The 12,893-nt window shown below is 43.3% G+C and overlaps 1 protein-coding gene across 1 annotated transcript in view; it reads right to left on the bottom strand.

Moving 5' to 3' along the window:
• Nucleotides 1–4,939: 4,939 nt before the first annotated feature.
• Nucleotides 4,940–12,893, bottom strand: part of LOC117522783 (serine/threonine-protein kinase 32C-like) — a 289,895-nt gene continuing 281,941 nt past the window's right edge. Inside the window, exon 3 of the mRNA XM_034184170.1 lies at nucleotides 4,940–5,097. Coding sequence (XP_034040061.1) covers nucleotides 4,942–5,097 — 156 coding nt within the window. The 3' untranslated portion in view covers nucleotides 4,940–4,941. The remainder of the gene's footprint in view (nucleotides 5,098–12,893) is intronic.

The following is a 12,893-nucleotide window of genomic DNA, read 5'->3' as shown; positions in this document are numbered from 1 at the left end:
ACTAACTGTCAGAATGCTCGTAGCACGGGCCGGGGCGGAGGATAGCAGCAATCTTCCATTCCAGCTTATTAATTAATCAAAAACCCAGACAGAGCTTTAATTCATTTGAAAGCTTGACTCTTAGTCTTGTCCTTCCAAATTGGAAGTCCCAAAAACCAGTTTTATTTGTTATTATCTATCGTCCACCTGGTCGTTACTGTGAGTTTCTCTGTGAATTTTCAGACCTTTTGTCTGACTTAGTGCTTAGCTCAGATAAGATAATTATAGTGGGCGAATTTAACATCCACACAGATGCTGAGACTGACAGCCTCAACACTGCATTTAATCTATTATTAGACTCTATTGGCTTTGCTCAAAAAGTAAATGAGTCCACCCACCACTTTAATCATATCTTAGATCTTGTTCTGACTTATGGTATGGAAATAGAAGACTTAACAGTATTCCCTGAAAACTCCCTTCTGTCTGATCATTTCTTAATAACATTTACATTTACTCTGATGGACTACCCAGCAGTGGGAATAAGTTCATTACACTAGAAGTCTTTCAGAAAGCGCTGTAACTAGGTTTAAGGGATATGATTCCTTCTTTATGTTCTCTAATGCCATATACCAACACAGTGCAGAGTAGCTACCTAAACTCTATAAGTGAGATAGGTATCTCGTCAATAGTTTACATCCTCATTGAAGACAACTTTGGATGCTGTAGCTCCTCTGAAAAGAGGCTTTAAATCAGAAGTGCCTGACTCCGTGGTATAACGCACAAACTCGTAGCTTAAAGCAGATAACCCGTAAGTTGGAGAGGAAATGGCGTCTCACTAATTTAGAAGATCTTCACTTAGCCTGGAAAAAGAGTCTGTTGCTCTATAAAAAGCCCTCCATAAAGCTAGGACATCTTTCTACTCATCACTAATTGAAGAAAATAAGAACAACCCCAGGTTTCTTTTCAGCACTGTAGCCAGGCTGACAAAGAGTCAGAGCTCTATTGAGCTGAGTATTCCATTAACTTTAACTAGTAATGACTTCATGACTTTCTTTGCTAACAAAATTTTAACTATTAGAGAAAAAATGACTCATAACCATCCCAAAGACGTATCATTATCTTTGGCTGCTTTCAGTGATGCCGGTATTTGGTTAGACTCTTTCTCTCAGATTGTTCTGTCTGAGTTATTTTCATTAGTTACTTCATCCAAACCATCAACATGTTTATTAGACCCCATTCCTACCAGGCTGCTCAAGGAAGCCCTACCATTATTTAATGCTTCGATCTTAAATATGATCAATCTATCTTTGTTAGTTGGCTATGTACCACAGGCTTTTAAGGTGGCAGTAATTAAACCATTACTTAAAAAGCCATCACTTGACCCAGCTATCTTAGCTAATTATAGGCCAATCTCCAACCTTCCTTTTCTCTCAAAAATTCTTGAAAGGGTAGTTGTAAAACAGCTAACTGATCATCTGCAGAGGAATGGTCTATTTGAAGAGTTTCAGTCAGGTTTTAGAATTCATCATAGTACAGAAACAGCATTAGTGAAGGTTACAAATGATCTTCTTATGGCCTCGGACAGTGGGCTCATCTCTGTGCTTGTTCTGTTAGACCTCAGTGCTGCTTTTGATACTGTTGACCATAAATTTTATTACAGAGATTAGAGCATGCCATAGGTATTAAAGGCACTGCGCTGCGGTGGTTTGAATCATATTTGTCTAATAGATTACAATTTGTTCATGTAAATGGGGAATCTTCTTCACAGACTAAAGTTAATTATGGAGTTCCACAAGGTTCTGTGCTAGGACCAATTTTATTCACTTTATACATGCTTCCCTTAGGCAGTATTATTAGACGGTATTGCTTAAATTTTCATTGTTACGCAAATGATACCCAGCTTTATCTATCCATGAAGCCAGAGGACACACACCAATTAGCTAAACTGCAGGATTGTCTTACAGACATAAAGACATGGATGACCTCTAATTTCCTGCTTTTAAACTCAGATAAAACTGAAGTTATTGTACTTGGCCCCACAAATCTTAGAAACATGGTGTCTAACCAGATCCTTACTCTGGATGGCATTACTCTGACCTCTAGTAATACTGTGAGAAATCTTGGAGTCATTTTTGATCAGGATATGTCATTCAAAGCGTATATTAAACAAATATGTAGGACTGCTTTTTGCATTTACGCAATATATGTGATGTATACTGTTCTGCTACACGCTACACAGACAGAACACAGTTTTGCTTTTACACATACTGTTTAACGTAATGTGAGCAGCACTCACTGTGGATAAAGGTCAAAATGTATCATCTTTCAACCAATCACATAACTTAACTGATCCACATTGAGGGGAACAGCCCGCCAATCTGGGGCAGAGCTGGAGTGCAGGGAGATGAGGCAGGCAGAGTGTGTGTGTGTGTGTGTTCAGGCTGGGTATCGATTTAAATTTCAAAAAACAATTCAAGTCTGATTCTTAAAATTCAGAATTGATTATTCCGATTCAATTCAATTTGATCCGATTTGATTTGGGTTAGTGTTATTAAAACAGTTTTTGAACTGTTACCTAATTGTCTAGTTATGCAACATATTAATACTAGTATTATATTGGCATTTGACAGCAAATTAATGAAGTATTGGTAGTTAATAATGATGGCTATAAGACTGATGGCACAGACCAATCACCCTCCCAGTATGATAGAGCATTATTTTTATTTTACAAACATGCTTTAGGGCAGAATTACTGAACAGATCCAGGGCAGCCAAAAGAGGGCACCAGAGGGACCTGGTTCATTGCACCTGACAAGTACATTTCTACACGCTTCCATGTTTTTGCCTGATGCTGTATTTCTTTTGGCTTTAAAGTAAGGCTGTAACAAAGACTAAAAAAAAAAAAACTATGGCTTTACTTCACAAAATGTGGACCCCAAAATGCAGGCAACAGTGTTTCAGAGATGCATAAATTTAAAAATTTTGCGGGGGCAAATGGTAATCGCATCTGCAGCACTGGCTGTGTGGCACGCTGCAAGAGAACTTCTCCCACAGCCATGCAGTGAGTGCTGGTGAACAAGACTGACTGAAAAGTAAGTCCACACCAGACAACCTTCATGCATGGTCCCACAGAAAAGGCACATTATGAGGAAAAAAAACACTAATGTGTGAATTAAACGGTGGATGATTCGCTTGTCTTGGCTGCAACAGACAAGAGTCCTGGTCATCATGATTGACACCTTTAAATAACTTTGACAGAGGTTGATGAATAAATTGTGTACCTGCTTCTAAATCAGAACCAACAGGTCCGGAATCAGTGTAAAGAAATGATCATTTTCGCACCCCCGGAAACAGCATAATGGCCCAACTATAGCATCATTTCTTAAAATCGGCGAATCGATCTTTTCAACCCAGCACTAATTTTCAATATGGCCACCATGACAGCCCTATTTGAAAAGTAACCGTTACTGACTGCCATAATATTTTTTCTTGATTTCTTATAGTGTTTCTTAAAGCCAGATAGTTGCCATTTGAAATTACTTTAGTTTTGTGTCATGTCTGTGATCTGCTTTTTTTCTACAAAATTAAACAACTGAATGAACATCCTCCGAGGCCGGTGATTCCATAATTTTTGCCAGGGGTTGTAGTAGATAAATAACATAAAGAAAGATCTAATAAAATCAAATAAAACAGAAGTAAGCAGTTCAGTTTGTTTATTTTTTTTATTTTTTTTGGAGTGGTTACTTTTTTGAGTTCATTATGGTGACGGCATTTGGTATAAAAGATTTTTTAAAAGAACCTTTGGCCAGAGAAGCTCTGTAGCACCTCCCAGACTTCAAGAGCTCAAACTGACAGGACAGATGAGAGCTGTCTGCTAGGACTCTCTGAGCTTTCCTCCTCATCCTGTCAGTGTAAATGTGGGCAGGGCTTCTGGGGTTTTCCCACAATTTTCCCCACCATTTTTACAATTCTATTTAATTTGTCCTTACATTTTACAACTCAAGATTTACCATAAAGTGCCATGCTGCTTGTATTTCTTTGTAAGTAATGTAAATAAAGTCCAAGACATATTCAGTGGCAGGTTTACCATCAAGAGCCTCGTCTACAACCACCACAAAAGATTCCAAGCTGTCATTGATGTTAAAGGGGGCAACACAGTATTAAGAACAGTGAATGTAAAATTTTGATCAGGGTCATTTGGGTAGTTTTTGTTGTCATTATGTTCAAAAGAGGAAACACAGTTGTTTGACAATAAATGGCTTCACCCAACCACTAACAATGAGTGAAAAAAGTTTTGTGTTGTCATTCATATTCTCTTAAAATGACCAAAAAAAGCAAAAATTCTGCCAGGGTATGTAAACGTTTGAGCACAACTGTATGCGAGAATAAAAAAACTCTGGTGGCAATAAATCAGAAGATAGGCAGTGCAATATCATTTCACCAATTACAGAGGAGTAAGTGCTTTGTCTAATATGGCGTGAATGCTGTGCCAGTCCCCAATTACATTTAGAGATGTCTCACTTGGAGATGAGCGGTGAGTAATGAAAGCAGCTTCTATTCACCCACATATCAGACTCAAGGGAAGAGTAGGTCACTTTAAACCAAAGCAATTACCAAATGCATGTGGAATGAGCTTAGAGTCTAAATTAATATCCTAAATCTCTCTAGAGTAAATTCTTCATAACTTAATTGCTCTTTTGTGGAAGAATTTTCAGTATATTCAGGTAACCCAAACTAAACACTTTTTTTTTTTTAAATCGCTGAATGCCAAATGTGGAAAAAAAAAATACATGCAACAGGCAAATGATTATATCAACAACACTGGCTGAGTTTGAAGGCTGCAGGCATTGAGTGAGCATGCTATTTGAGACAGAGAAGGTCTCTTGATAATACACAAAAAGCAGACAGATAAAGCAGACACAGGCGGTGCCGACAACATTTAAAGTGAAAAATATGGGATAGTCACCAGAGGTTTACTAAAAAAACATGTTCAATTTCTTGAAGGATCTCAAGCTCTCTAAAGACATTTCGGACCTCATCTCGCTCTATACACTGCTGTTTGTTCATGTACTTCATGGCATACATCTTCTCGGTGTCCCTCTTTTGCACAATGCATACCTGCAGCAAGAGAGAACACAAAGAGAAATAAAGTGTCACATTTAGTATAAAATAAGATATTTTCAAGAAAAAATAATCTGCATTGTTTACACTTTATACATCATTTTTTCTAAACCCGGTTATTCCAATTAAGGGTCACGGGGGGCTGGAGCCTATCTTAGAGGTAATTGGGTGGAAGCGGGATACGCCCTGGACAGGCCACCACCCACTGGAGAAACTAATGAAATTCTGAAGAGGGTTTTTTTTAATGCTAAACACAACTTGACAGAGTGGGGAAACTAGCAGAAGATTCCATCCATCCATCCATCCATTTTCTTCTGCTTCATCTGGAGTCACGCAAAGCCGCCCAGACCTCCCTATCCACACATACCTCCCCCAGCTCCTCCGGGGGAACCCCGAGGCGTTCCCAAGCCAGCTGAGAGAATATTCCCTCCAGCGTGTCCTGGGTCTTCCCCGGGGCCTCCTCCCGATGGGAAGTGCCCGGAACACCTCTCCCGCGAGGCATCCAGGGGGCATCCGGAAAAGATGTCCGAGCCACCTCAGCTGGCTCCTTTCGATGTGGAGGAGCAGCGGCTCGACTCCGATATCCTCCCAAGTGACCGAGCTCCTCACCCTATCTCTAAGGGAGCACCGAGCCACCCTGTGGAGGGCACTCATCTTGGCCGCTTGTACTCGTGATCTTGATCTTTCGGTCATGAGCCAAATCTCATGACCATAGGTGAGGGTTGGAATGTAGATCGATCAGTAAATCGAGAGCTTTGCCCCCCTGCTCAGCTCTCTCTTCACCACAGCGGTCCGATACAGCGACCGCATCACTGCAGACGCTGCACTGATCTGTCTATTGATCTCACGCTCCAGCCATCCCTCACTCGTGAATAAGACCCTGAGATACTTAAACTCCTCCACTTGAGGCAAGGACACCCCACCGACCTGAAGAGGGGAAGGCACCTTTTTCTGATTGAGAACTATGGCCTCGGATTTGCAGGTGCTGATTTTCATCCCAGACGCTTCACACTCGGCTGCAAACTGCCCCAGTGAACGCTGAAGGTCCTGATTTGATGAAGCCAACAGAACCACATTGTCCACAAACAGCAGAGATGAGATTCTGTGGTTCCCAAACCAGACCCCCTCTACACCCTGGCTGCGCCTAAAAATTCTATCCATGAAGATAATGAACAGAACCGGTGACAAAGGAAAGCCCTGGCGGAGGCCAACACACTGGAAACAGGTTTGACTTACTACCGGCAATGTGAACCAAGCTCCTGCTGCGGTCGTACAGGGTCCGGATAGCCCTTTGCAAAGGACCCCGGACCCCGTACTCCCGGAGCACCGCCCACAGGGTGCCTTGAGGGACACGACTGAACGCTTTCTCCAGATCCATAAAGCACATGTGGACTGGTTGGGCGAACTCCCATGAACCCTCGAGCACCCGATGGAGGGTGTAGAGCTGGCCCAGTGTGCCGCGACCAGGATGAAAACCACACTGCTCCTCCTGCATCTGAGGTTCGACTATCAGTCAAATTCTCCTCGCCAGTACTCTGGAATAGGCCTTACGGGGGAGGCTGAGGAGTGTGATCCCACTGTAGTTGGAACACCCCTCCGGTCCCCCTTCTTAAACAGAGGGACCACCACCCTGGTGTGCCAATCCAGAGGCACTGTCCCCGACCTCCATGCAATGTTGCAGAGGCGTGTCAACCAAGACAGTCCCACAACATCCAGAGACTTAAGGTACTCAGGATGGATTTCATCCACCCCAGGAGCCTTTCCACCAAGGAGCTTTCTGACCACCTTGGTGACTTCGGCCTCGGTGATGGATGAGTCCGCCTCCGAGTCCCCAGTCTTTGCGTCCTCTTCGGAAGATGTGAAGATGGGATTGAGGAGATCCTGAAAGTATTCCTTCCACCGCCCAACAATATCCCCAGTCAGGGTCAACAGCTCCCCACCCACACCATAGACAGTGTTGGCAGAGAGCTGCTTCAACCTCCTGAGGCATCAGACGGTTTGCCAGAATTTCTTTGAGGCCAACCGATAGTCCTCCTCCATGGCCTCCCGAACTCCTCCTAGACCTGAGTTTTTGCCTCTGTGACCGCACAAGCTGCCGCACACTTGGCCTTCCGGTACCTGTCAGCTGCCTCCGGGGTCCCACTTACCAACAAAGACAAGTAGGACTCCTTCAGCTTGACAGCATCCTTTAATTCTGGCGCCCACCACTGGGTTCAGGGATTGCCGCCACGACAGGCACCAGAGACCTTGTGACCACAGCTACGAGCGGCTGTATTGCCAATGGAGGTGAGAACATGGTCCACTCGGACTCCATGTCTCCAACCTCCTCCGGGATATGGAAGAAGCTCTCCCGGAGGTGGGAGTTGAAGACCTCACCGACAGAGGGTTCTGCCAGTTGTTCTAAGCAAACCCTCCACGATACGTTTTGGGCCTGTCAGGTCTGAGCAGCTTCCTCCCCTCCCAGCGGATCCAACTCACCACCAGGTGGTGATCGGTCGACAGCTCAGCCCCTCTCTTCATCCGAGTGTCCAAGACACGTGGCCGAAGGTCAGATGATACGACTACAAAGTCGATCATCGACCTCTGGCTCAGGGTGTCCTGGTGCCAGGACACTCTCCCTTGAACTGCCACCTTATCGTGGTGGGGGAGATTGTGTACCCAGATGATCCTAGGAGCTATGTTGTCGGGGGCTTCGTTTCCCCTGGTAGGGTCTCCCATGGCAAACAGGTCCTAGGTGACAAGTCAGACTAAGGGCAGTTCAGAAGCTCCTATGACCAGTGCGATATCAAGGACCAAGACGTTGCCCGGTATGGTGGAGCCGGGGGCCCCACCCTGGAGCAAGGCCCGTGGTTGGGGGCTTGCATGTGAGTGCCTGGTGTCGGGGCCTTAGCCCACGGGGCCTGGCCGGCTGAGCCCAAAAGAGCGATGTGGGCTTGCCCTCCTGTGGGTTCACCACCTGCAGAGAGGGCCTGGGGGTCCGGTGCAGAGAGGACTGGATGGCAGTGGAAGGCGGGTGGCCCGGCAGCCTGGTCTGCACTCACAGCCTCTGGCTGTTGGGACATGGAACATCACCTCACTGGGGGGAAGGAGCCTGAGCTTGTGCGGCAGGTTGAGAGGTATCGACTAGAGATAGTCGTGCTCACCTCCATGCACAGCTTGGGCTCTGGTACCCACACTCCTGAAGAGGAGCTGGGTGCTCCACTTCTCTGGCGCTCAGTCACCATGTGTTGGAGTTCATCCCAGTGAACAAGAGGGTCGTGTCCCTAGGCCTTTGGGTCGGGGAGCAGGTCTTTCACTGTTGTCTCGGCCTACGGGCCGAGTGGCAGTGCAGAGTACCCAACCTTCTTGGAGTCCCTGGGAGGGGTACTAGATAGTGCTCTGACTGGGGGACTCCATTGTTCTTCTGGGGGACTTCAGCGCCCACATGGGCGGTGACAGTGAGACCTGGAGGGGGGGGTGTTCGGGAAGCATGGCCTCCCCAATCTGAACCCGAGTGGTGTTCAGTTGTTGGACTTCTGTGCTAGCCACAGTTTGTCCATCACAAACCATGTTCGAGCACAAGGGTGTCCATAAGTGGCAGAAGATTCACTAATGAAAATAAGTTGCACACAGTAAATGTTGCAGTGTTAACACTGTGCATATACTCTCATTCAAAGTACTGTTAACACTGTCAGTGTTAAATCAACTGTACTACAGTGTTACAAGTTTATCAATAATTCCAGAGTTGATTTGCATTATGGTAGAGTTAATTTAGTACTACTCTGAATGAGCCCAAATGCTCCAAAATTTACTGTGTGGCATATCCTAATCTTAAAAACAAACAAAAAAAAATGTTAAAAACCCTTAACTTTTAAAACATGGACATTTGTGCAAACCACCTCATTATTTATTCATTACAAGTGTTTGTCAGGAAGCAACTGTGAAAAAGTTAAGAACCAGACCGGAAGCAAGAAAAGTTTTTTAAATACATTATTTGTTAAACAGCTAAAAAACAAGTGTAATCCAGCCTTTGAGGCAAATGTGAAGAAGAAAAGAATTGAAAACCAGTTGCATGTTGTGTATTGTGAGCTAGAACACAATTTACAGATGTTTCAAATACAAAATTAAACAAATACAAACCACCTATCATCACAAATTACTAATACTAACTATATACTATCTATACTAAGGCTATACTACAACCCCAATTCCAATTAAGTTGGGACGTTGTGTGAAATGTAAATAAAAACAGAATACAATTATTTGCAACTCTCTTCAACCTATATTCAATTGAATACACCACAAACACAAGATATTTAATGTTCAAACTGAGAAACTTTATTGTTTTGTGCAAATATTTGCTCATTTTGAAATGGATGCCTGCAACACAAAAAGCTGGGACAGTGGTATGTTTACCACTGTGTTACATCACCTTTCCTTCTAACAACACTCATAAGCGTTTGGGAACTGAGGACACTAATTGTTGAAGCTTTGTAGGCGGAATTCTTTCCCATTCTTGCTTGATGTACGACGTCAGTTGTTCAACAGTCTGTGGTCTCTGTTGTATTTTGCGCTTCATAATGCGCCACACATTTTCAATGGGCGAAGGTCTCGACTGCAGGCAGACCAGTCTAGTACCCTCACTGTTTTACTACAAAGCCACGCTGTTGTAACACGTGCAGAATGTGCTTTGGCATTGTCTTGCTGAAATAAGCAGGGACGTCCCTGAAAAAGATGTTGCTTGGATGGCAGCATGTGTTGCTCCCCCATACCATCACAGATGCTGGTGTTTTAACTCTGCGCTGTGAACAATCTGGATGATCTTTTTCCCTGTTTTGTCCAGAGGACACGACATCCATGATTTCCAAAACGTGAACATGTTAAACTTAATCCAGGTCACCTTCAATGCCAAACCTCCTACTGTACTTGATTTGTGCTGTTCAGATGCAGTTTTTTTATTGACAGAGTGCATATGTAAGATGTTTACACTTATTGCACTTTTCTTTTCTTTCTATTATTTGACATTTGAAAACCCTTGATCTGTTTGCTACTACATGTATTTAATCTGTGCTGATCAGCTGCACATTGTTTTATTGATAGTGTGAATGTTTACACTTATTGCACTTTTATTTCATATAGTTGACATTTTTAAAACCTTGATCTGTTGCTGGCCAAGAGCCAGTGTACTTAATTTGAGCTGATCAAATGAAGCAGCCCTTTATATTTAATTTGGCAGGAGCAGTGTTTACAGAGGTATACCCTTGATTTCATATTTGACACTTAAAATCTTTATTGATAGTGTGGATGTTACACTTATTGCACATTTCTTTTATTTAATATATTTGACATTTAAAAACCCTTGATCTGTTGCAGGTACAAGAGCCAGTGTACTTAATTTGGGTTGATGAGATGAAGCAGCCCTTTGGATATGTTATTTGGAGGGGGCAGTGTTACAGAGGTTTACCCTTGATTTCATATTTGACACTTAAAAGCTTTATTGATAGAGTGAATGTTTACACTTATTGCACATTTCTTTTATTTCATAATTTGACATTTAAAAACTTGATCTGTTGCTGGTACAAGAGCCAGTGTACTAATTTGAGCTGATCAAATGAAGCAGCCCTTTGTATTTAATTTGGACAGGGGCAGTGTTAGAGAAGTCTTCCCATTATGTGTATCTGTCTTGGATTTAAAAAATATTGACAGTCAATTTGAAACCCTTATAGTTGCATATTTGTTTTCAGGATGGAATTTTTCCTGTTTACAGAATTTCCTGTTTTTCTGACTTTCTTTTCTGACCTTATACTTGACTGAAGTTGTCATTTGGGGCATGCATGCATACATTCATACATGAACCTGCCCTTAAGAGGAATTTACTGCAGCCTCATATAAATCAATAATCATGATAATAATAATATTAAAGCAAATAGAGCTCTGGTATCCGAATAGTATCGTATCTGCAAGATATCCAAATTCAGGTATTGGGATTGGATTAGAAGTGAAAAAATGTGGCTCGTGCATCCCTGATTTTTGGGGACTGTGTGGTGGTTCTCCTTTGGTGTGGACCACTACCAACAGCTGGTAAAAGTGCTAACGCCATTAGCATAGAACATTAAATCCAGGAGGATTTTCACTCAGCTTGAATAATGCAGCAGAGACGTCTCAGATGATCCATAACGAGGATTCACCACACAAGCCATATATTCCAGGTGTCTGTAAGAAAATACTCCAAATGACAGACACAGCCTCACAACAGCTACAAGGTCCATCGAGTGAGAGGCAGAGCCGCTCAGCTCAGCACTGTCACACCCACAATTATACAGACCTTTATGGCTTAAAACACCTTAAATTATGTTTATTTCTGCTCTAAAGTTGACATGAACTCATATGTGAATGTGAACTATTTTAGAACACCCTCAAGCAGCCAGTCAAGGAACCACAAACTTTTGTACTTCCGGATGGGCTTCATCTGAGGCCACTGAAGTTTACTGCTTGGGGCAGAGCCACCAAGATGTGTCAAAAGGGCAAAGCGCCCCTTGTTAGAATAAAGGTCCACTCATGTACAGCCGGTACATTCTGAGTGCCAGCTCCAAAGCCCAGATAAATGAGGAGGGTAGAAGGAAGCAGGGCCTTAACTGTAAATTTTGTCAAATCTCGATCACACAGAGTGTGCAGGCTGTATACTCTGAGTGCCGGTCCCACGGCCACAAAATTAAGTAAGGCTGCATCAGGAAAGGGATCCAGCATGAAAAAACAAAACAAAAACAAGGGTCACAAATCAAATCAAATTCCAATACCGGATAGGTCGAGTCCCGAGTTAACAATGACCGCCACCGGTGCCATTGTCCACCTGGGTGTCACTGGAAATCGGGTTACTGCTGGGTGAAGAAGAAGAAGAAGAAAAAGAGGAGGAGAATGTGCCCAGAGACACAGGAAGAAGAGGAAAACTCAGAGTTGCATATATGACAGCTGGAGGACAGACTCATGCCTGGCCATGTGCCGGCAAGAAGCATGCTGTGCCATGACCAAAGAGGACAAACAGCTGTGTCTGTTTTGGTTTTTATGTTTATTTTTGGGTTTTTTGCATTCTTTCAGGCTTTCTGGCCTCCGCATTCACTCAATACACACGCTGTATTGCACATCCAGGTACTTTGTGTCCTTTTTGTCCTCTTTGGTAATGGTGTCCGTGCCCCCATGTAGGAATGGCAGCATTATGTTAGCAGTTTAGGGAGTGTTCACACCAGCTTTCATACATGTAACTCTATGGGAAAACTAAAAGGGTTAAAGTGAGAGCCGGAACTTTGAATGTTAGCAGTGTGAAAGGGAGAGAATTAGCTGATATGATGGAGAGGAGAAGGGTTGACATACTGTGTGTGCGCAAGAGACCAAGTGGAAGGAAAGTAAGGGGCAGGACACTGGACCTGGGTTCAAGTTGAATCAAGTGGATGGGAGAAGAAATGGTGTCGGTGGTAATTTTAAAGGAAGAAACATATCAAGATTGTGTTGGAGGTTAAGAGGCATTGATAAAGGTGAAATGATTTTAGACACTGGTAAAAGTACTGCAGATGTGGTGAGGAGACAGCTAGGAAGGTGCTGGGTGTGACATCTGGACAGTGGAAGGAAGACAAGGACATGGATGTGTAACAAAGATGTCCAGGAAAATATAAGAGAAAGAGATTGGTGAAGAAGAATTGGGCTAATCGGAGAGATGAAGAAAGTAGACAGGAGTATACAAGGAGATGCAGAGTGAGGTGAAAAGAGAAGTGTAAAAGGCATATAGTGAGCTGTACATGAAGTAAACACTAGGGAAGGAG

This window comes from Thalassophryne amazonica, chromosome 13 (genome assembly GCF_902500255.1).
Source record: "Thalassophryne amazonica chromosome 13, fThaAma1.1, whole genome shotgun sequence".
In the NCBI taxonomy this organism is placed as follows: Eukaryota; Metazoa; Chordata; class Actinopteri; order Batrachoidiformes; family Batrachoididae; genus Thalassophryne; species Thalassophryne amazonica.
This window is presented reverse-complemented; position numbering and strand designations above follow the sequence as displayed.